Genomic DNA, 24,301 nt, shown 5'->3' with positions numbered 1-24,301 from the left:
ATGGATGGAGCCAAATACAGGACCATTCTGGAAGAAAACCTGATGGAGTCTGCAAAAGACCTGAGACTGGGATGGAGATTTGTCTTCCAACAAGACAATGATCCAAAACATAAAGCAAAATCTACAATGGAATGGTTCAAAAATAAACATATCCAGGTGTTAGAATGGCCAAGTCAAAGTCCAGACCTGAATCCAATCAAGAATCTGTGGAAAGAACTGAAAAATGCTGTTCACAAATGCTCTCCATCCAACCTCACTGAGCTCGAGCTGTTTTGCAGGAATGGGAAAACATTTCAGTCTCTCGATGTGCAAAACTGATAGAGACATACCCCAAGCGATTTACAGCTGTAATCGCAGCAAAAGGTGGCGCTACAAAATATTAACTTAATTTTGCACGCCCAATTTTTCAGTTTTTGATTTGTTAAAAAGTTTGAAATATCCAATAAATGTCGTTCCACTTCATGATTGTGTCCCACTTGTTGTTGATTCTTCACAAAAAAATACAGTTTTATATCTTTATGTTTGAAGCCTGAAATGTGGCAAAAGGTCGCAAAGTTCAAGGGGGCCGAATACTTTCGCAAGGCACTGTGTATATATATATATATATATATATATGTATATACTGTATATACAGTACCAGTCAAAAGTTTGGACACACCTACTCATTCAAGGGTTTTTCATTATTTTGACAATTTTTTACATTGTAGAATAATAGTGAAGACATCAAAACTATGAAATAACACATATGGAATCATGTAATAACTAAAAAAGTGTTAACTAAAATATATTTGAGGTTTGAGATTCTTCAAAGTGGCCACCTCCTGTCTTGATGGCAGCTAGCCTTTATGTACTTTGTTGGTTACTACATGATTCCATATATATTATTCCACAATGTAGAAAATATTCTAAATAAATAAAAACCCTTGGTCTGTCCAGATTACCGACTGGTTTAGGTTTGTCCAGATTACCGGTAGGTCCAGCTCTGTCCAGATTACCGCTTGGTCCAGCTCTGTCCAGATTACCGCTTGGTCCAGCTCTGTCCAGATTACCGGCTGGTCCAGGTTTGTCCAGATTACCGGTTGGTCCAGGTTTGTCCAGATTACCGGTTGGTCCAGGTCTGTCCAGATTACGGGCTGGTCCAGCTCTGTCCAGATTACCGGCTGGTCCAGGATTGTCCAGATTACCGGTTGGTCCAGCTCTGTCCAGATTACCGGTTGGTCCAGGATTGTCCAGATTACCGGTTGGTCCAGGATTGTCCAGATTACCGGTTGGTCCAGGTCTGTCTCAACTAAGAAAGCTCAGTCAGAGACCGGGAAACACTTCTGCTTCAGACTCAGACATTGTTTGGGTTGGACTCCAGTCTCTCATCACAAAGAAACATTGGAGAGACATTTATAGTAGGACTTTTCCTTGCTGATGCCGAAGTTCAACCAGTTGTTAACAATGAGCTCAGTAGATCAGTAGTGTGTATCATTGTCTTACAGCTGTGTAGTGCGTCCAGATCACGGTACGATGTAACTCATTTTGTCTTTCTGTTTTCCAGGTCCTCGCCAATCTGGTTTTGGAGGAGCTACAGCCCTCTCTACAGACAGAACTGCTGGCCAGACTAAAGGGAAAGAAAGCAGGGAGGAAGAGAGTCTGGTTCACCGTGAGTGAATGAACTTCTCAGATCCTTTATTCAGAAAGTCCTACGGTAATGTTATAGTGAACTGGTTCTTTAGCTCTGAGTTCTGTTGTCCTGTAGGGATCTCTGCTCTATACTGCCCCCTGATGTTCAGTCTATAACCTGGTCCTGGATCAGCTAACAGAGGGTCTATGCATTCTGTACTCAGCTGTGTTCTGTTGTCCCCCCATACGTTGGAGGCAGTCTATAACCTGGTCCTGGATCAGCTAACAGAGGGTCTATGCATTCTGTACTCAGCTATGTTCTGTTGTCCCCCCATACGTTGGAGGCAGTCTATAACCTGGTCCTGGATCAGCTAACAGAGGGTCTATGCAGTCTGTACTCAGCTATGTTCTGTTGTCCCCACAGACGTTGGAAGCCGCGTACCACCTGGTCCAGGATCAGCTGAGGGAGGGTCTGAAGGGACTGAAGGAGGAGTGTAATGAGACAGCCAGGTCTCATGAAGCTCTGCTTCGCTCTGATATGGACCAGATAGCCAGTTCTAGAAAATTCCTGCAGGCCAAGCTACAAGGTACAATAGCATGATGGGGATCTACAGATGTGGTAGCCTGGCATCAAACACGGGTCGAGAATGAATTGTGGTGTAAAGGAGAAACCTTAGTAACAAAGAACTAACACCTTAGGATCCGAGGCAGGATATTGTGGGACCTGAATGAATGGAAAAGCAACAGTTATTGGGACAGTAGTTGTGATGAGCAGACATGGGATTACTATATCTAAACTGTCGTTCCATCTCGGTCCCCACAGCCTCCGTCAGTGATCCAGCAGCAAAGTTCTGCAGTGAGAACGTGTCTCCGTACCTGGCGTCCATCTTGGAAGAGCTGATGTCTCCGGTGACGGGGGGCTTCCAGGGGGTCCGGCTTCTCCTGGAGGGGGAGATGAACACTCTCTGCCTGGGCTTCCCCGAGGGAGCGGGGCAGGAGGGGTTAAACCAGGTAAGAAGGTGTTGGTGGAGCAAAAGATGGTCAAGTTCCCTCGCATAAGAGTGAACAACTGAAGCGTGAACAACAAATAATCTTATTGCTTGAGGTGAATCACGCTAATGTCTAATAGTATGTGTGTTATAGCGTGTGTTGCCTCTCTCTCTCTCTTTCTCTCTCCCCAGGCACTGGGTCAGATGTGTCAGGCAAGTCTGGAAGAGTGTTACCAGAAAGTGGAAGTCCTGACAGAACAGCTTCAGGAACTCAGGCATCGCTTCAAGTTCTCCAACTCAGTTCGTCTGATCCACTGCACGCAGATAGACATGCAACAGGTTAGTTCTGATCCACTGCACGCAGATAGACATGCAACAGGTTAGTTCTGATCCACTGCACGCAGATAGACATGCAACAGGTTAGTTCTGATCCACAGCATACAGATAGACATGCAACAGGTTAGTTCTGATCCACAGCGTACAGATAGACATGCAACAGATTAGACAGATACTGTAGGACATGTCAAAAGTAGACCTAGACTTGACAAAAAACGAACTCTGTCGTTAATCTCTTTTCTGTATATTCTACAACCATTTCCTCACATCTCAGATTTGGATCAGATGTTATCCTGTGTGGTTCTGTGTTGTAGCTGATGGAGAATGCTGTGTGGTTCTGTGTTGTAGCTGATGGAGAATGCTGTGTGGTTCTGTGTTGTAGCTGATGGAGAATGCTGTGTGGTTCTGTGTTGTAGCTGATGGAGAATGCTGTGTGTTTCTGTCTTGTAGCTGATGGAGAATGCTGTGTGGTTCTGTGTTGTAGCTGATGGAGAATGCTGTGTGGTTCTGTGTTGTAGCTGATGGAGAATGCTGGGTGGTTCTGTGTTGTAGCTGATGGAGAATGCTGTGTGTTTCTGTCTTGTAGCTGATGGAGAATGCTGTGTGGTTCTGTGTTGTAGCTGATGGAGAATGCTGTGTGTTTCTGTCTTGTTGTAGCTGACAGAGAATGCTGTGTGGTTCTGTCTTGTAACTGATGGAGAATGCTGTGTGTTTCTGTCTTGTTGTAGCTGATGGAGAATGCTGTGTGTTTCTGTCTTGTAGCTGAAGGAGAATACTGTGTGGTTCTGTGTTGCAGCTGATAGAGAATGCAATGTGGTTATGTCTTGTTGTAACTGATGGAAAATTCTGTGTTGTTGCTGGTAGAGAATGCTGTGTGTTTCTGTGTTGTATCTGACAGAGAATCCTGTGTGGTTCTGTCTTGTTGTAACTGATAGAGAATGCTGTGTGGTTCTGTATTGTAGCTGAAGGAGAATGCTGTGTGGTTCTGTGTTGTAGCTGATAGAGAATGCTGTGTGGTTCTGTGTTGTAGCTGACAGAGAATGCTGGGTGGTTCTGTGTTGTAGCTGATAGAGAATGCTGTGTGTTTCTGTCTTGTAGCTGAAGGAGAATACTGTGTGGTTCTGTGTTGTAGCTGATAGAGAATGCTGTGTGGTTCTGTGTTGTAGCTGATAGAGAATGCTGTGTGTTTCTGTGTTGTAGCTGACAGAGAATGCTGTGTGGTTCTGTCTTGTTGTAACTGATGGAGAATGCTGTGTGGTTCTGTATTGTAGCTGAAGGAGAATGCTGTGTGGTTCTGTGTTGTAGCTGATAGAGAATGCTGTGTGGTTGTGTGTTGTAGCTGATAGAGAATGCTGTGTGGTTCTGTGTTGTAGCTGACAGAGAATGCTGTGTGGTTCTGTGTTGTAGCTGATAGAGAATGCTGTGTGGTTCTGTGTTGTAGCTGACAGAGAATGCTGGGTGGTTCTGTGTTGTAGCTGATAGAGAATGCTGTGTGGTTCTGTGTTGTAGCTGATAGAGAATGCTGTGTGATTATGTCTTGTAAATGATGGAGAATGCTGTGTGGTTCTGTGTTGTAGCTGATAGAGAATGCTGTGTGGTTCTGTGTTGTAGCTGACAGAGAATGCTGTGTGGTTCTGTGTTGTAGCTGATAGAGAATGCTGTGTGGTTCTGTGTTGTATCTGATAGAGAATGCTGTGTGGTTATGTCTTGTTGTAACTGATGGAGAATGCTGTGTGGTTCTGTGTTGTTGCTGGTAGAGAATGATGTGTGGTTCTGTGTTGAAGCTGACAGAGAATGCTGTGTGGTTCTGTGTTGTAGCTGATAGAGAATTCTGTGTGGTTCTGTGTTGTAGCTGATAGAATAGTGTGTGTTTCTGTGTTGTAGCTGATAGAGAATGCTGTGTGGTTCTGTGTTGTAACTGATGGAGAATGCTGTGTGGTTCTGTGTTGTAGCTGATAGAGAATGCTGTGTGGTTCTGTGTTGTAGCTGACAGAGAATGCAGGGTGGTTCTGTGTTGTAGCTAATAGAGAATGCTGTGTGTTTCTGTCTTGTAGCTGAAGGAGAATACTGTGTGGTTCTGTGTTGTAGCTGATAGAGAATGCTGTGTGGTTCTGTGTTGTAGCTGATTGAGAATGCTGTGTGTTTCTGTGTTGTAGCTGACAGAGAATGCTGTGTGGTTCTGTCTTGTTGTAACTGATGGAGAATGCTGTGTGGTTCTGTATTGTAGCTGAAGGAGAATGCTGTGTGGTTCTGTGTTGTAGCTGATAGAGAATGCTGTGTGGTTGTGTGTTGTAGCTGATAGAGAATGCTGTGTGGTTCTGTGTTGTAGCTGACAGAGAATGCTGTGTGGTTCTGTGTTGTAGCTGATAGAGAATGCTGTGTGGTTCTGTGTTGTAGTTGACAGAGAATGCTGGGTGGTTCTGTGTTGTAGCTGATAGAGAATGCTGTGTGGTTCTGTGTTGTAGCTGATAGAGAATGCTGTGTGATTATGTCTTGTAAATGATGGAGAATGCTGTGTGGTTCTGTGTTGTAGCTGATAGAGAATGCTGTGTGGTTCTGTGTTGTAGCTGACAAAGAATGCTGTGTGGTTCTGTGTTGTAGCTGACAGAGAATGCTGTGTGGTTCTGTGTTGTAGCTGATAGAGAATGCTGTGTGGTTCTGTGTTGTAGCTGATAGAGAATGCTGTGTGGTTCTGTGTTGTATCTGATAGAGAATGCTGTGTGGTTATGTCTTGTTGTAACTGATGGAGAATGCTGTGTGGTTCTGTGTTGTTGCTGGTAGAGAATGATGTGTGGTTCTGTGTTGAAGCTGACAGAGAATGCTGTGTGGTTCTGTGTTGTAGCTGATAGAGAATTCTGTGTGGTTCTGTGTTGTAGCTGATAGAATAGTGTGTGTTTCTGTGTTGTAGCTGATAGAGAATGCTGTGTGGTTCTGTGTTGTAACTGATGGAGAATGCTGTGTGGTTCTGTGTTGTAGCTGATAGAGAATGCTGTGTGGTTCTGTGTTGTAGCTGACAGAGAATGCAGGGTGGTTCTGTGTTGTAGCTAATAGAGAATGCTGTGTGTTTCTGTCTTGTAGCTGAAGGAGAATACTGTGTGGTTCTGTGTTGTAGCTGATAGAGAATGCTGTGTGGTTCTGTGTTGTAGCTGATTGAGAATGCTGTGTGTTTCTGTGTTGTAGCTGACAGAGAATGCTGTGTGGTTCTGTCTTGTTGTAACTGATGGAGAATGCTGTGTGGTTCTGTGTTGTAGCTGATAGAGAATGCTGTGTGGTTCTGTGTTGTAGCTGACAGAGAATGCTGGGTGGTTCTGTGTTGTAGCTGATAGAGAATGCTGTGTGATTATGTCTTGTAAATGATGAAGAATGCTGTGTGGTTCTGTGTTGTAGCTGATAGAGAATGCTGTGTGGTTCTGTGTTGTAGCTGACAAAGAATGCTGTGTGGTTCTGTGTTGTAGCTGACAGAGAATGCTGTGTGGTTCTGTGTTGTATCTGATAGAGAATGCTGTGTGGTTATGTCTTGTTGTAACTGATGGAGAATGCTGTGTGGTTCTGTGTTGTTGCTGGTAGAGAATGATGTGTGGTTCTGTGTTGAAGCTGACAGAGAATGCTGTGTGGTTCTGTGTTGTAGCTGATAGAGAATTCTGTGTGGTTCTGTGTTGTAGCTGATAGAATAGTGTGTGTTTCTGTGTTGTAGCTGATAGAGAATGCTGTGTGGTTCTGTGTTGTAACTGATGGAGAATGCTGTGTGTTTCTGTGTTGTAGCTGATGGAGAATGCTGCGTGGTTCTGTGTTGTAGCTGATAGAGAATGCCGTGTGGTTCTGTGTTGTCGCTGATAGAGAATGCTGCGTGGTTCTGTGTTGTAGCTGATGGAGAATGCTGTGTGTTTCTGTGTTGTAGCTGATAGAGAATGCTGTGTGTTTCTGTGTTGTAGCTGATAGAGAATGCCGTGTGGTTCTGTGTTGTCGCTGATAGAGAATGCTGTGTGGTTCTGTGTTGTAGCTGATAGAGAATGCTGTGTGTTTCTGTGTTGTAGCTGATAGAGAATGCTGTGTGGTTCTGTGTTGTAGCTGATAGAGAATGCTGTGTGATTATGTCTTGTAAATGATGGAGAATGCTGTGTGGTTCTGTGTTGTAGCTGATAGAGAATGCTGTGTGGTTCTGTGTTGTAGCTGACAAAGAATGCTGTGTGGTTCTGTGTTGTAGCTGACAGAGAATGCTGTGTGGTTCTGTGTTGTAGCTGATAGAGAATGCTGTGTGGTTCTGTGTTGTATCTGATAGAGAATGCTGTGTGGTTATGTCTTGTTGTAACTGATGGAGAATGCTGTGTGGTTCTGTGTTGTTGCTGGTAGAGAATGATGTGTGGTTCTGTGTTGAAGCTGACAGAGAATGCTGTGTGGTTCTGTGTTGTAGCTGATAGAGAATTCTGTGTGGTTCTGTGTTGTAGCTGATAGAATAGTGTGTGTTTCTGTGTTGTAGCTGATAGAGAATGCTGTGTGGTTCTGTGTTGTAACTGATGGAGAATGCTGTGTGGTTCTGTGTTGTAGCTGATAGAGAATGCTGTGTGGTTCTGTGTTGTAACTGATGGAGAATGCTGTGTGTTTCTGTGTTGTAGCTGATGGAGAATGCTGCGTGGTTCTGTGTTGTAGCTGATAGAATAGTGTGTGTTTCTGTGTTGTAGCTGATAGAGAATGCTGTGTGGTTCTGTGTTGTAACTGATGGAGAATGCTGTGTGGTTCTGTGTTGTAGCTGATAGAGAATGCTGTGTGGTTCTGTGTTGTAACTGATGGAGAATGCTGTGTGTTTCTGTGTTGTAGCTGATGGAGAATGCTGCGTGGTTCTGTGTTGTAGCTGATAGAGAATGCTGTGTGGTTCTGTGTTGTCGCTGATAGAGAATGCTGTGTGGTTCTGTGTTGTAGCTGATGGAGAATGCCGTGTACACCTTTAAATTGCTCCTCCAGAGCTCACTGAAAGACAACACTTCCAAACTCACCTCAGCCATGGAGAAAGCAAAGCTCAGAGTCCTCAAGGTGAGATAACAGACAGAGCTTCATACCTCCTGACTTCTGTCTGTAGCTCCATATCTACTGCCTTCTGACTGTAGCTCCATACCTCCTGCCTTCTGTCTGTAGCTTCGTACCTACTGCCTTCTGACTGTAGCTTCATACCTCCTGCCTTCTGACTGTAGATGTAGACCTGCCTTCTGATTGTAGCTCCATACCTCCTGCCTTCTGTCTGTAGCTTCACACCTCCTGCCTTCTGACTGTAGATTCACACCTCCTGCCTTCTGACTGAAGATTCAAACCTCCTGCCTTCTGACTATAGATTCACACCTCCTGCCTTCTGACTGTAGATTCACACCTCCTGCCTTCTGACTGTAGATTCACACCTCCTGCCTTCTGACTGTAGCTCCATACCTCCTGCCTTCTGACTGTAGAATCACACCTCCTGCCTTCTGACTGTAGATTCACACCTCCTAGCCTCTGACTGTAGCTCCATATCTCCTGCCTTCTGACTGTAGATTCACACCTCCTGCCTTCTGACTGTAGATTCACACCTCCTGCCTTCTGACTGTAGATTCACACCTCCTGCCTTCTGTCTGTAGCTTCATACCTCCTGCCTTCTGACTGTAGCTTCATACCTCCTGCCTTCTGACTGTAGCTTCATACCTCCTGCCTTCTGACTGTAGCTCCATACCTCCTGCCTTCTGACTGTAGATTCACACCTCCTGCCTTCTGACTGTAGATTCACACCTCCTGGCCTCTGACTGTAGCTCCATATCTCCTGCCTTCTGACTGTAGCTCCATATCTCCTGCCTTCTGACTGTAGATTCACACCTCCTGCCTTCTGACTGTAGATTCACACCTCCTGCCTTCTGTCTGTAGCTTCGTACCTACTTCCTTCTGACTGTAGCTTCACACCTCCTGCCTTCTGACTGTAGCTTCATACCTCCTGCCTTCTGACTGTAGCTTCATACCTCCTGCCTTCTGACTAGATTCACACCTCCTGCCTTCTGTCTGTAGCTTCATACCCCCTTCCTTCTGTCTGTAGCTTCATACCTCCTGCCTTCTGTCTGTAGCTTCATACCTCCTGCCTTCTGACTGTAGCTTCATACCTCCTGCCTTCTGACTGTAGCTCCATACCTCTTGCCTTCTGTCTGTAGCTTCATACCTCCTGCCTTCTGACTGTAGCTTCATACCTCCTGCCTTCTGTCTGTAGCTCCATATCTCCTGCCTTCTGACTGTAGATTCACACCTCCTGCCTTCTGACTGTAGATTCACACCTCCTGCCTTCTGACTGTAGATTCACACCTCCTGCTTTCTGACTGTAGCTCCATACCTCCTGCCTTCTGACTGTAGATTCACACCTCCTGCCTTCTGACTGTAGATTCACACCTCCTGCCTTCTGACTGTAGCTTCATACCTACTGCCTTCTGACTGTAGCTTCACACCTCCTGCCTTCTGACTGTAGCTTCATACCTCCTGCCTTCTGACTGTAGCTTCATACCTCCTGCCTTCTGACTGTAGATTCATACCTCCTGCCTTCTGTCTGTAGCTTCATACCCCCTTCCTTCTGTCTGTAGCTTCACACCTCCTGCCTTCTGACTGTAGCTTCATACCTCCTGCCTTCTGACTGTAGCTTCATACCTCCTGCCTTCTGACTGTAGCTCCATACCTCTTGCCTTCTGATTGTACGATGCAACACTCCCCTACCTGCTGTAGCTCCATACCTCCTGCCTTCTGACTGTAGCTTCATACCTCCTGCCTTCTGACTGTAGATTCACACCTCCTGCCTTCTGTCTGTAGCTTCATACCCCCTTCCTTCTGTCTGTAGCTTCATACCTCCTGCCTTCTGACTGTAGCTTCATACCTCCTGCCTTCTGACTGTAGATTCACACCTCCTGCCTTCTGACTGTAGATTCACACCTCCTGCCTTCTGACTGTAGATTCACACCTCCTGCCTTCTGTCTGTAGCTTCACACCTCCTGCCTTCTGTCTGTAGCTTCATACCCCCTTCCTTCTGTCTGTAGCTTCATACCTCCTGCCTTCTGTCTGTAGCTTCATACCTCCTGCCTTCTGACTGTAGCTTCATACCTCCTGCCTTCTGACTGTAGATTCACACCTCCTGCCTTCTGTCTGTAGCTTCACACCTCCTGCCTTCTGACTGTAGATTCACACCTCCTGCCTTCTGTCTGTAGCTTCATACCTCCTGCCTTCTGACTGTAGCTTCATACCTCCTGCCTTCTGACTGTAGCTTCATACCTCCTGCCTTCTGACTGTAGATTCACACCTCCTGCCTTCTGATTGTACGATGCAACACCCCCCTACCTGCTGTAGTACTTTCAGTGAATTCATAGTTGACTAGGAGAAACTCAGCCTTGGTTATTCTGTCTCTGTGTGTGGTTGTCTTGTTGTGTGGTTGTCTTGTTGTGTGGTTGTCTTGTTGTCTTGTGTGGTTGTCTTGTTGTGTGGTTGTCTTGTGTGGTTGTCTTGTTGTGTGGTTGTCTTGTTGTGTGGTTGTCTTGTTGTGTGGTTGTCTTGTTGTGTGGTTGTCTTGTTGTGGTTGTCTTGTTGTGTGGTTGTCTTGTTGTGTGGTTGTCTTGTGTGGTTGTCTTGTTGTGGTTGTCTTGTGTGGTTGTCTAGTTGTGGTTGTCTTGTTGTCTTGTTGTGTGGTTGTCTTGTTGTGTGGTTGTCTTGTTGTGTGGTTGTCTTGTTGTGTGGTTGTCTTGTTGTGGTTGTCTTGTTGTGTGGTTGTCTTGTTGTGTGGTTGTCTTGTTGTCTTGTGTGGTTGTCTTGTTGTGGTTGTGTGGTTGTCTTGTTGTCTTGTTGTGTGGTTGTCTTGTTGTGGTTGTCTTGTTGTCTTGTTGTGTGGTTGTCTTGTCTTGTTGTGTGGTTTCTTGTTGTGTGGTTGTCTTGTTGTGTGGTTGTCTTGTTGTGGTTGTCTTGTTGTCTTGTTGTGTGGTTGTCTTGTTGTGTGGTTGTCTTGTTGTCTTGTGTGGTTGTCTTGTTGTCTTGTGTGGTTGTCTTGCTGTGTGGTTGTCTTGTTGTGTTGTTGTGTGGTTGTCTTGTTGTGTGGTTGTCTTGTTGTGGTTGTCTTGTCTTGTTGTCTTGTTGTGTGGTTGTCTTGTTGTGTGGTTGTCTTGTTGTCTTGTTGTGTGGTTGTCTTGTTGTGTGGTTGTCTTGTTGTGGTTGTCTTGTTGTGTGGTTGTCTTGTTGTGTGGTTGTCTTGTTGTGTGGTTGTCTTGTTGTGGTTGTCTTGTTGTGTGGTTGTCTTGTTGTGTGGTTGTCTTGTTGTGGTTGTCTTGTTGTGTGGTTGTCTTGTGTGGTTGTCTTGTTGTGTGGTTGTCTTGTTGTGATTAATTGGTTGGTTGGTTAGATTTATGGATTGATTGGTTCATTGATTAGTTGATGGATTGATTGATTGTTTTATTGATTGATTGATGCATCTTTCCTTTAGCAATATGTCTATAACAGGGTGTAGAGTCTCGTAATATTCTTGTTCTGTGGTTGTTCCCTGCAGCAATATGACCATGACAGTAGCACGGTGAGGAAGAGGATCTTTCAGAAGGCTCTGGTTGACATCGCACTTCCTGCTATCAGGAGGAACCTGGCTCCGGCACACAAACCGGTATGTACGCTGGTAACATTTTGTCTCTTTATATCAGTCATTATATGCTAGATATATCCCAGGGCTGATGGTCTCAGTCCATCCACATCTCACCCTATCAAATTAAAGTAACGTTGGAGCAGGTACTGTTAGTTCATTGGAATATAAACCGTGAAACCAACACTTTACAGGACCTGCAGAAGTTGGACCAGTACATCTTTGCTGATTACACCAACTTCATCAAAGTGGAAAACATTTATGAAGATATTCTACTGAACATTCTGACCATTGAGGTGGACAAAGGTGAGTTTACCTGCTTCTGTCTGTCATCCAGGGACCAGGATTCTCTTTATATATACAGCCATGTGTTTTTCCATCATTGTTAGCCTGCCACACACACACAATACGATGCATTTATTAAACATAAGAATGAGTGTGAGTTTTTATCACAACCCGGCTCGTGAGAAGTGACAAAGAGCTCTTATAGGACCAGGGCACAAATAATAATAATCAATCATTTTGCTCTTTATTTAACCATCTTACATATCAAACCTTAATTGTTCATCTAAAATGGTGAATAACTCACCACAGGTTAATGAGAAGGGTGTGAATAACTCACCACAGGTTAATGAGAAGGGTGTGAATAACTCACCACAGGTTAATGAGAAGGGTGTGAATAACTCACCACAGGTTAATGAGAAGGGTGTGAATAACTCACCACAGGTTAATGAGAAGGGTGTGAATAACTCACCACAGGTTAATGAGAAGGGTGTGAATAACTCACCACAGGTTAATGAGAAGGGTGTGAATAACTCACCACAGGTTAATGAGAAGGGTGTGAATAACTCACCACAGGTTAATGAGAAGGGTGTGAATAACTCACCACAGGTTAATGAGAAGGGTGTGAATAACTCACCACAGGTTAATGAGAAGGGTGTGAATAACTCACCACAGGTTAATGAGAAGGGTGTGAATAACTCACCACAGGTTAATGAGAAGGGTGTGAATAACTCACCACAGGTTAATGAGAAGGGTGTGAATAACTCACCACAGGTTAATGAGAAGGGTGTGAATAACTCACCACAGGTTAATGAGAAGGGTGTGAATAACTCACCACAGGTTAATGAGAAGGGTGTGAATAACTCACCACAGGTTAATGAGAAGGGTATGCTTGAAAGGATGCACATAACTCTGCAATGTTGGGTTGTATTGGAGAGAGATCTCAGTCTTTAAATCATTTTCCACACACAGTCTGTGCCTGTATTTAGTTTCCATGCTAGTGAGGGCCGAGAATCCACTCTCACATAGGTACGTGGTTGCAATTTGTTTCCACGCTCCAAATTCAGTGAGAAGAGCACATATCATGGTGATTTGATTAGGCCTATTCATTGCCTGTCATGAAGAATAAGACCAGTTACGACCATCGCTGATCACTCATAAAAAGGAGAGGAAATCTTCATTTAATTACTCCTCCTATAAGCTCCCCTGAAATATTGCAAGGCTCTCAAGAAAATAGCAATTCATCCAAAACTGGGGGTTAACAGCTAATGGTGAACAATCAAAAATGATCCTCATTATGTGCCCCTGCACAAAGGGATTAATTAAGGGTTATTAATCTGGGATAATCGTGATTAACATGTGGATGATAGCAGATATTTTTGTTCATCCTGTCGACAACATGAAAGGCCAAACAAAGGTCAAGTGTCACAATCACATTCAGGGCATGAAAGGGATAACGAATACAGTGTCATACGTTTCGGGAAAGTACCTGCGTAATTGTGCACCCAACTCACTCAGGTGCTTCGCATTTGACATTGTCCGTTAGCTTGAGTTCAATGATGGAAAGACCTGTGTGTTGTCCTTGTTAATGCAGACAGAGAAGAGTTCCAACTTCTCAATCATAGCCTCAATTTTGTCCCACACATTGAATATAGTTGCGGAGAGTCCCTGTAATCCTAGATTCAGATCATTCAGGCGAGACAAAACATCACCCAGACAGGCCAGTCGTGTGAGAAACTCGTCATCAATAATTGTTTCAAAGCATCTCCTGCCATGTCCCTGATGCATCATAAAACAGTGTTGTTTGATGAAGACATTGTCTGTATAGTTTTTTGAGCCTTTTCCCCCAGCATTGTCCCAGCCATATCCGCGGCAGCAGGAAGAATGAAGTCCTCCACAATAGTATGGGGCTTGCCTGTCCTTGCCACTCGGTAGCTCACCATATAGTAGCTCACCATATAGTAGCTCACCATATAGTAGCTCACCATATAGTAGCTCACCATATAGTAGCTCACCATATAGTAGCTCACCATATAAGATGTGTCACTGCCTAATCTTAGTTATCTTAGTTTTCTTTATTATTTTGGTTAGGTCAAGGTGTGACGGTGGTTTGTTTAGTTTTTGTATTGTTTATTTTTTTGTATGTCTAGGGGTTTATATGTCTATGGTTGCCTAGAGTGGTTCTCAATCAGAGGCAGCTGTTTATCGTTGTCTCTGATTGGGGACCATATTTAGGTAGCCATATTCCTTGGGTAGTTTGTGGGTTCTTATTCTATGTTTAGTTGCCTGTCTGCCATATTAGCTTCACGGTTCGTTTTGTTATTCTGTATAGTTTGTTCAGTGTTCGTTCTTTCATTGAAGAAGTATGTAAGCATACCACGCTGCGCCTTGGTCTCCTCCATATGACGGCCGTGACAAGATGCTTCTAGACCTTTCTTATTAATGGATTCTGTTGCTTTCATACGTCTTACTACTCGAAAGACGTCTTTATTCTCGCTCAAAGAACTCCTGTGTCTTATTTTTCAAACTGTCATGTTTCATTTCTAAATGTCTGAGTGAAGGTTTTCTGTGAGAGAGTAACGGCTAATGTGATTGGATGTTAACTATTTGACTAGGTTACCTGTATTTGACTTTTTTTTCCCACCTTTATTTAACCAGGTAGGCTAGTTGAGAACACCTTTATTTAACCAGGTAGGCCAGTTGAGAACACCTTTATTTAACCAGGTAGGCCAGTTGAGAACACCTTTATTTAACCAGGTAGGCCAGTTGAGAACACCTTTATTTAACCAGGTAGGCTAGTTGAGAACACCTTTATTTAACCAGGTAGGCCAGTTGAGAACACCTTTATTTAACCAGGTAGGCCAGTTGAGAACACCTTTATTTAACCAGGTAGGCTAGTTGAGAACACCTTTATTTAACCAGGTAGGCCAGTTGAGAACACCTTTATTTAACCAGGTAGGCTAGTTGAGAACACCTTTATTTAACCAGGTAGGCTAGTTGAGAACACCTTTATTTAACCAGGTAGGCTAGTTGAGAACACCTTTATTTAACCAGGTAGGCCAGTTGAGAACACCTTTATTTAACCAGGTAGGCCAGTTGAGAACACCTTTATTTAACCAGGTAGGCTAGTTGAGAACACCTTTATTTAACCAGGTAGGCCAGTTGAGAACACCTTTATTTAACCAGGTAGGCCAGTTGAGAACACCTTTATTTAACCAGGTAGGCTAGTTGAGAACACCTTTATTTAACCAGGTAGGCCAGTTGAGAACACCTTTATTTAACCAGGTAGGCCAGTTGAGAACACCTTTATTTAACCAGGTAGGCCAGTTGAGAACACCTTTATTTAACCAGGTAGGCTAGTTGAGAACACCTTTATTTAACCAGGTAGGCTAGTTGAGAACACCTTTATTTAACCAGGTAGGCTAGTTGAGAACACCTTTATTTAACCAGGTAGGCTAGTTGAGAACACCTTTATTTAACCAGGTAGGCCAGTTGAGAACACCTTTATTCAACCAGGTAGGCTAGTTGAGAACACCTTTATTTAACCAGGTAGGCTAGTTGAGAACACCTTTATTTAACCAGGTAGGCCAGTTGAGAACACCTTTATTCAACCAGGTAGGCTAGTTGAGAACACCTTTATTCAACCAGGTAGGCCAGTTGAGAACACCTTTATTTAACCAGGTAGGCTAGTTGAGAACACCTTTATTTAACCAGGTAGGCCAGTTGAGAACACCTTTATTTAACCAGGTAGGCCAGTTGAGAACACCTTTATTTAACCAGGTAGGCTAGTTGAGAACACCTTTATTTAACCAGGTAGGCCAGTTGAGAACACCTTTATTTAACCAGGTAGGCCAGTTGAGAACACCTTTATTTAACCAGGTAGGCTAGTTGAGAACACCTTTATTTAACCAGGTAGGCTAGTTGAGAACACCTTTATTTAACCAGGTAGGCCAGTTGAGAACACCTTTATTTAACCAGGTAGGCCAGTTGAGAACACCTTTATTTAACCAGGTAGGCCAGTTGAGAACACCTTTATTTAACCAGGTAGGCTAGCTGAGAACACCTTTATTTAACCAGGTAGGCTAGTTGAGAACACCTTTATTTAACCAGGTAGGCTAGTTGAGAACACCTTTATTTAACCAGGTAGGCTAGTTGAGAACACCGTTATTTAACCAGGTAGGCTAGTTGAGAACACCTTTATTTAACCAGGTAGGCTAGTTGAGAACACCTTTATTTAACCAGGTAGGCTAGTTGAGAACACCTTTATTTAACCAGGTAGGCTAGTTGAGAACACCTTTATTTAACCAGGTAGGCCAGTTGAGAACACCTTTATTTAACCAGGTAGGCTAGTTGAGAACACCTTTATTTAACCAGGTAGGCTAGTTGAGAACACCTTTATTTAACCAGGTAGGCTAGTTGAGAACACCTTTATTTAACCAGGTAGGCTAGTTGAGAACACCTTTATTTAACCAGGTAGGCCAGTTGAGAACACCTTTATTTAACCAGGTAGGCCAGTTGAGAACACCTTTATTTAACCAGGTAGGCTAGTTGAGAACAAGTTCTCATTTGCAACTGCGACCTGGCCAAGATAAAGCATAGCAGTGTGAACAGACAACACAGAGTTGCACATGGAGTAAACAATTAACAAGTCAATAACACAGTAGAAAAAAAGGGAGTCTATATACATTGTGTGCAAAAGGCATGAGGAGGTAGGCGAATAATTACAATTTTGCAGATTAACACTGGAGTGATAAATGATCAGATGGTCATGTACAGGTAGAGATATTGGTGTGCAAAAGAGCAGAAAAGTAAATAAATAAAAAACAGTATAAAAACAGTATGGGAATGAGGTAGGTGAAAATGGGTGGGCTATTTACCAATAGACTATGTACAGCTGCAGCGATCGGTTAGCTGCTCGGATAGCTGATGTTTGAAGTTGGTGAGGGAGATAAAAGTCTCCAACTTCAGCGATTTTTGCAATTTGTTCCAGTCACAGGCAGCAGAGTACTGGAACGAAAGGCGGCCAAATGAGGTGTTGGCTTTAGGGATGATCAGTGAGATACACCTGCTGGAGCGCGTGCTACGGGTGGGTGTTGCCATCGTGACCAGTGAACTGAGATAAGGCGGAGCTTTACCTAGCATGGACTTGTAGATGACCGGGAGCCAGTGAGTCTGGCGACGAATATGTAGTGAGGGCCAGCCGACTAGAGCATACAAGTCACAGTGGTGGGTGGTATAAGGTGCTTTAGTGACAAAACGGATGGCACTGTGATAGACTGCATCCAGTTTGCTGAGTAGAGTGTTGGAAGCCATTTTGTAGATGACATCGCCGAAGTCGAGGATCGGTAGGATAGTCAGTTTTACTAGGGTAAGCTTGGCGGCGTGAGTGAAGGAGGCTTTGTTGCAGAATAGAAAGCCGACTCTTGATTTGATTTTCGATTGGAGATGTTTGATATGAGTCTGGAAGGAGAGTTTGCAGTCTAGCCAGACACCTAGGTACTTATAGATGTCCACATATTCAAGGTCGGAACCATCCAGGGTGGTGATGCTAGTCGGGCATGCGGGTGCAGGCAGCGATCGGTTGAAAAGCATGCATTTGGTTTTAATCGCGTTTAAGAGCAGTTGGAGGCCACGGAAGGAGTGCTGTATGGCATTGAAGCTCGTTTGGAGGTTAGATAGCACAGTGTCCAATGACGGGCCAAAAGTATATAGAATGGTGTCGTCTGCGTAGAGGTGGATCAGGGAATCGCCCGCAGCAAGAGCAACATCATTGATATACACAGAGAAAAGAGTCGGCCCGAGAATTGAACCCTGTATAACAGCATTACCCTCTTGTATACCCTGTATAGCACCATTACCCTCTTGTATACCCTGTATAGCACCATTACCCTCTTGTATACCCTGTATAGCGCCATTACCCTCTTGTATACCCTGTATAGCGCCATTACCCTCTTGTATAACACCATTACCCTCTTGTATACCCTGTATAACAACATTACCCTCTTGTATACCCTGTATAGCACCATTACCCTCTTGTATAACACCATTACCCTCTTGTATACCCTGCATAATACCATTACCCTCTTGTATAACACCATTACCCTCTTGTATACCCTGTATAACACCATTACCCTCTTGTATAGCACCATTACCCTCTTGTATACCCTGTATAGCACCATTACCCTCTTGTATACCCTGTATAGCGCCATTACCCTCTTGTATAACACCATTACCCTCTTGTATACCCTGTATAACAACATTACCCTCTTGTATACCCTGTATAGCACCATTACCCTCTTGTATAACACCATTACCCTCTTGTATACCCTGCATAATACCATTACCCTCTTGTATAACACCATTACCCTCTTGTATACCCTGTATAACACCATTACCCTCTTGTATAGCACCATTACCCTCTTGTATACCCTGTATAGCACCATTACCCTCCTGTATAACAGCATTACCCTCGTGTATACCCTGTATAACACCATTACCCTCTTGTATACCCTGCATTACAGCATTACCCTCTTGTATACCCTTTATAGCACCATTACCCTCTTGTATACCCTGCATTACAGCATTACCCTCCTGTATAACACCATTGCCCTCTTGTATACCCTGTATAACAGCATTACCCTATTGTATACCCTGTATAGCACCATTACCCTCCTGTATAACACCATTACCCTCTTGTATACCCTGTATAGCACCATTACCCTCCTGTATAACACCATTACCCTCTTGTATACCCTGTATAGCACCATTACCCTCGTGTATAACACCATTACCCTCTTGTATACCACCATTACCCTCTTGTATAACCTGTATAACACCATTACCCTCTTGTATACCCTGTATAGCGCCATTACCCTCTTGTATAAAACCATTACCCTCTTGTATAACACCATTACCCTCTTGTATACCCTGTATAGCAATATCACCCTCTTGTATAAAACCATTACCCTCTTGTATACCCTGTATAACACCATTACCCTATTGTATACCTTGTATAACACCATTACCCTCTTGTATACCCTGTATAACACCATTACCCTCTTGTATAACACCATTACCCTCTTGTATACCCTGTATAACACCATTACCCTCCTGTATAACACCATTACCCTCTTGTATACCCTGTATAACACCATTACCCTCTTGTATACCCTGTATAGCACCATTACCCTCCTGTATAACACCATTACCCTCTTGTATACCCTGTATAGCACCATTACCCTCGTGTATAACACCATTACCCTCTTGTATACCCTGTATAACACCGTTACCCTCTTGTATAACCTGTATAACACCATTACCCTCTTGTATACCCTGTATAGCACCATTACCCTCTTGTATAAAACCATTACCCTCTTGTATAACACCATTACCCTCTTGTATACCCTGTATAGCAATATCACCCTCTTGTATAAAACCATTACCCTCTTGTATACCCTGTATAACACCATTACCCTCTTGTATACCTTGTATAACACCATTACCCTCTTGTATACCCTGTATAACACCATTACCCTCTTGTATAACACCATTACCCTCTTGTATACCCTGTATAACACCATTACCCTCCTGTATAACACCATTACCCTCTTGTATACCCTGTATAACACCATTACCCTCATGTATAACACCATTACCCTCTTGTTTACCCTGTATAACACCATTACCCTCTTGTATAACACAATTACCCTCTTGTTTACCCTGTATAACACCATTACCCTCTTGTTTACCCTATATAACACCATTACCCTCTTGTATAACACCATTACCCTCTTGTATACCCTGTATAGCACCATTACCCTCTTGTATAACACCATTACCATCTTGTATACCCTGTATAACACCATTACCCTCTTGTATAACACCATTACCCTCTTGTATAACACCATTACCCTCTTGTATAACACCATTACCCTCTTGTATACCCGGTATAACACCATTACCCTCTTGTATAGCACCATTACCCTCTTGTATAACACCATTACCCTCTTGTATAACACCATTACCCTCTTGTATAACACCATTACCCTCTTGTATAGCACCATTACCCTCTTGTATAGCACCATTACCCTCTTGTATACCCTGTATAGCACCATTACCCTCTTGTATACCCTGTATAACACCATTATCCTCTTGTATAGCACCATTACCCTCTTGTATACCCTGCATGACATAATTGATTGTATGTACTGTATGCTTCTCCTGTATGAACTGAATCAATTCTTTCTCCTCCCTTTCGGTCTCTCATTTTCTCCAGTGGTGAAAGAAGCTGCCAGTCTGAGGAAGAACAACTTGATGGTGGACAGTACTGACCTGCAGAGTATCAGCCAGAGCAGCCTGACAGACAGGCGCACCCCTCCCCTCTCCGCCCCCGCCAGCCCTGCCAAGATGGCTGTCTCTGGGCTGAGCAGACAGGCAGAGCGAGAACCTTCTCCCCTGGTGCAGAACTTGTCTTCTAGCGCTGGGAGGCTGGAGGTGGAAGGCGGCCCAGTGGCCCCAGATATGGCTGCCCTCACTCCTCCTGTCATTGTCATAACTCCACAAAGTGAGGCTCCAGACCCAGACCCAGCCCCACTCTCACTCCCAGGCCCAGCACATATACTTACCTATACTGCTGATGTCTCTGTAGCAGAGCCTGATACCCCTTCACCTCTACCTGATACCCCTTCACCTCTACCTGATACCCCTTCACCTCTACCTGATACCCCTTCACCTCTACCTGATACCCCTTCACCTCTACCCGATACCCCTTCACCTCTACCCGATACCCCTTCACCTCTACCTGATACCCATTCACCTCTACCTGATACCCCTTCACCTCTACCTGATACCCCTTCACCTCTACCTGATACCCCTTCACCTCTACCTGAAATGTCCTCTGCTGAAAGTGATTACCCTGCTGGTGCTGCCTCAACCAAACCTGATGCTTCCTTAGTCAATCATGACGCCCCTTTGGCCACAATCACACCTTATGCCCCTTCCCCCCAGCCTCCTATTCCTGTGGCTGAACCAGCTCCCCAGACACCGGAAGTTACAGACACAGCCAAAGTATCCCAACCACCAGGAACTGAAGACAAACCAGACACAGTCAAAGCCAGAAACAGCCCAGTGAGTGACAGTGTGTCGGTGTGTGTCGAGGCTCTGTCAGCAGTGAGTATGATTCTTCCTGAGGCCACGGTGCTCTCCACCGGTCAGAGACAGAGACAAGCCACAGACAGAGCAGTCTACCTGAAAACTCCTGCAGGGGTGAAGGAGGGGGCATCTGTACCTCTCACCGTGGACGAGAAGGAAGAGGAGGAAGAACATCTTTGTAAGGAGGCAGAAGCACATCACATGGGTACAGCCCCATCCAACATGGGTACAGGCCCATCCAACATTGGTACAGCCCCATCCAACATTGGTACAGGCCCATCCAACATTGGTACAGCCCCATCCAACATTGGTACAGGCCCATCCAACATTGGTACAGGCCCATCCAACATTGGTACAGGCCCATCCAACATTGGTACAGGCCCATCCAACATTGGTACAGGCCCATCCAACATTGGTACAGGCCCATCCAACATTGGTACAGGCCCATCCAACATTGGTACAGCCCCATCCAACATTGGTACAGGCCCATCCAATATTGGTACAGGCCCATCCAATATTGGTACAGGCCCATCCAACATGGGTACAGGCCCATCAACTGAACCAGCCTCCCAGACTCAGAATGACCTTAACCCCACAGGATCAGAGATGCAGCCTGGAGGCAGTGAGGACAGAGCTGAAGTTACCTCCGTCACTAGAGTTACTGTCACGGAGAGCGAGGGTGCCCTGCTTGCATGCAATACCCTGGTCACATCACGAGGGGGTGCTACTACTCCACTCACTGGGCCTGGGCAGGGTGTAGTGGAGGCAGGGGTTGGAGGAGAGGCTCTGGGGGGTGTAGTGGAGGCAGGGGACAGAGGAGAGGCTCTGGGGGGTGTAGTGGAGGCAGAGGACAGAGGAGAGGCTCTGGGGGGTGTAGTGGAGGCAGAGGACAGAGGAGAGGCTCTGGGGGGTGTAGTGGAGGCAGAGGACAGAGGAAGGCTCTGGGGGTGTAGTGGAGGCAGAGGACAGAGGAGAGGCTCTGGGGGGTGTAGTGGAGGCAGAGGACAGAGGAGAGGCTCTGGGGGGTGTAGTGGAGGCAGAGGACAGAAGAAAGGCTCTGGGGGGTGTAGTGGAGGCTCTGGGGCTACAGTCTAACAGAGTGGGGATGGAGGGAGAGGAGGAAGCGGTTCCACTGGGTAGTGTGCAGTCCATCCGTGACTTGGTGATGGAGGTAGTGGAGGTGGAAGAGCTGATACAGAGGTGTCCCCCAGAAAACAGCACTCCCTAGCTGGGGAAAGAACGACTAGGGGGGTGTACCAACAGCAGAGCAATCAACGGTGTTCACTTTGAACCCAATTCAAAATCTATTAACTATTTATATGTCAAATAAATGACTGAAAATGTTTACTCTACAGACTGATAGAAGTTGAGGAGGTAATTATCTCTCTCCTCCCTCCTCAGAGGAGCACACAGACTGATAGAAGTTGAGGAGGTAATTATCTCTCTCCTCCCTCCTCAGAGGAGCACACAGACTGATAGAAGTTGAGGAGGTAATTATCTCTCTCCTCCCTCAGAGGAGCACACAGACTGATAGAAGTTGAGGAGGTAATTATCTCTCTCCTCCCTCCTCAGAGGAGCACACAGACTGATAGAAGTTGAGGAGGTAATTATCTCTCCTCCCTCCTCAGAGGAGCACACAGACTGATAGAAGTTGAGGAGGTAATTATCTCTCTCCTCCCTCCTCAGAGGAGCACAGACTGATAGAAGTTGAGGAGGTAATTATCTCTCCTCCCTCAGAGGAGCACAGACTGATAGAAGTTGAGGAGGTAATTATCTCTCTCCTCCCTCCTCAGAGGAGCACAAACTGATAGAAGTTGAGGAGGTAATTATCTCTCCTCCCTCCTCAGAGGAGCACAGACTGATAGAAGTTGAGGAGGTAATTATCTCTCCTCCCTCCTCAGAGGAGCACACAGACTGATAGAAGTTGAGGAGGTAATTATCTCTCCTCCCTCCTCAGAGGAGCACACAGACTGATAGAAGTTGAGGAGGTAATTATCTCTCTCCTCCCTCCTCAGAGGAGCACACAGACTGGAGAAGAAGGAAAACTGACCTAATGACATAAACGTTAACATCTGATAGCTATACTAACAAGGACTGCTATTGGTGCAGCAGACGATAATACAACTTTCACTTACATAATCAATTTAATAATAATAATAATAATAATAATAATAATAATAACTTTCACTCAATTTTATATTGAACAACTTTGCTTTTTGTTGTTGAATTAATTGTCATCTTTTTAATATTTTTGGGGGGATTGAAATGAGCACCGTCCCTTCCATTTTGTTCTGTTGGTTTTACCGTGACAACAGATGTATTTACCGTGACAACAGATGTATTTACCGTGACAACAGATGTATTTACCGTGACAACAGATGTATTTACCGTGACAACAGATGTATTTACCGTGACAACAGATGTATTTACCGTGACAACAGATGTATTTACCGTGACAACAGAAGTACTGCATTTCTAAGCCATTTAGCTTTGTTCTGTAGGACCTTTTGGAACAAAGCTATTTAGATCTGAATATATTTAACAGTTAAAAGAATGATAAGGGGAGGTGCTTAAATGAATAAAAACATAACAAACACTTAACACACGTTTCTTGTTTTGTGTTCATACTGTATCTTTTCTGTAAGTATATAAAATATAATACCTTTAGAATTTGCGAGATCTTTTAAAAGATACTGTAGGGGAGACTGGGGTAAGTTCAACCATTTGTTTTACATTCAGCATCATTCTGTCAAGGGAAATATAGTATTATTTCTAACAAAGATATCTACATATATTTCAGGATGTTGTGTATCTCTGGAAACATTACAGTTTTGAAATCATAGCTTTTCCACAAAGCTGTCTCTTGGCACAACCCGGGTATGGGGTTGTTGAGCCGCGGGACAGGGTAAATTAAGCTGTCTTCAAATGTCTGTATTCAATGAAATATTACTACCTTTTTAAAACCATGTCTATCTTTATTTCCCACAAATCAACACAATCACTTTTTCTCTTCTAATATTGTAAGCATCTTTTAACAGAGGTTTAACACCTAACAACACTTTTAACATAATCCAGGCCCTGTTACCTCATATCTCAGAGATAATGCCTTGCATGACACTTGGCAAGAAAACACTTACATTGGCTCAACTTCCCCCATGGCCATTGGCTCAACTTCCCCCATGGCCATTGGCTCAACTTCCCCCATGGCCATTGGCTCAACTTCCCCCATGGCCATTGGCTCAACTTCCCCCATGGCCATTGGCTCAACTTCCCCCATGGCCATTGGCTCAACTTCCCCCATGGCCATTGGCTCAACTTCCCCCATGGTCATTGG

The 24,301-nt window shown here is 44.5% G+C and overlaps 1 protein-coding gene across 2 annotated transcripts in view; it reads left to right on the top strand.

The window, feature by feature from the left end:
• LOC124009880 (protein Niban 1-like) overlaps positions 1-23,568 on the top strand; it is an 81,936-nt gene extending 58,368 nt beyond the window's left edge. Inside the window, exons 7-15 of one of the 2 annotated variants that reach the window (XM_046322099.1) lie at positions 1,544-1,648; positions 2,033-2,195; positions 2,432-2,619; positions 2,790-2,936; positions 7,851-7,961; positions 11,452-11,559; positions 11,730-11,841; positions 20,093-22,626; positions 22,844-23,568. In XM_046322099.1, the coding sequence (XP_046178055.1) occupies positions 1,544-1,648; positions 2,033-2,195; positions 2,432-2,619; positions 2,790-2,936; positions 7,851-7,961; positions 11,452-11,559; positions 11,730-11,841; positions 20,093-22,062 (2,904 nt within the window). In that variant the 3' untranslated portion in view covers positions 22,063-22,626; positions 22,844-23,568. Of the gene's footprint in view, positions 1-1,543; positions 1,649-2,032; positions 2,196-2,431; positions 2,620-2,789; positions 2,937-7,850; positions 7,962-11,451; positions 11,560-11,729; positions 11,842-20,092; positions 22,683-22,733 lie in introns of both variants that reach the window. The other variant, XM_046322098.1, reaches the window with a different exon arrangement.
• Positions 23,569-24,301: the final 733 nt, after the last annotated feature.

Source organism: Oncorhynchus gorbuscha, linkage group LG22, assembly GCF_021184085.1.
Source record: "Oncorhynchus gorbuscha isolate QuinsamMale2020 ecotype Even-year linkage group LG22, OgorEven_v1.0, whole genome shotgun sequence".
NCBI classification, from domain to species: domain Eukaryota; kingdom Metazoa; phylum Chordata; class Actinopteri; order Salmoniformes; family Salmonidae; genus Oncorhynchus; species Oncorhynchus gorbuscha.
This window is presented reverse-complemented; position numbering and strand designations above follow the sequence as displayed.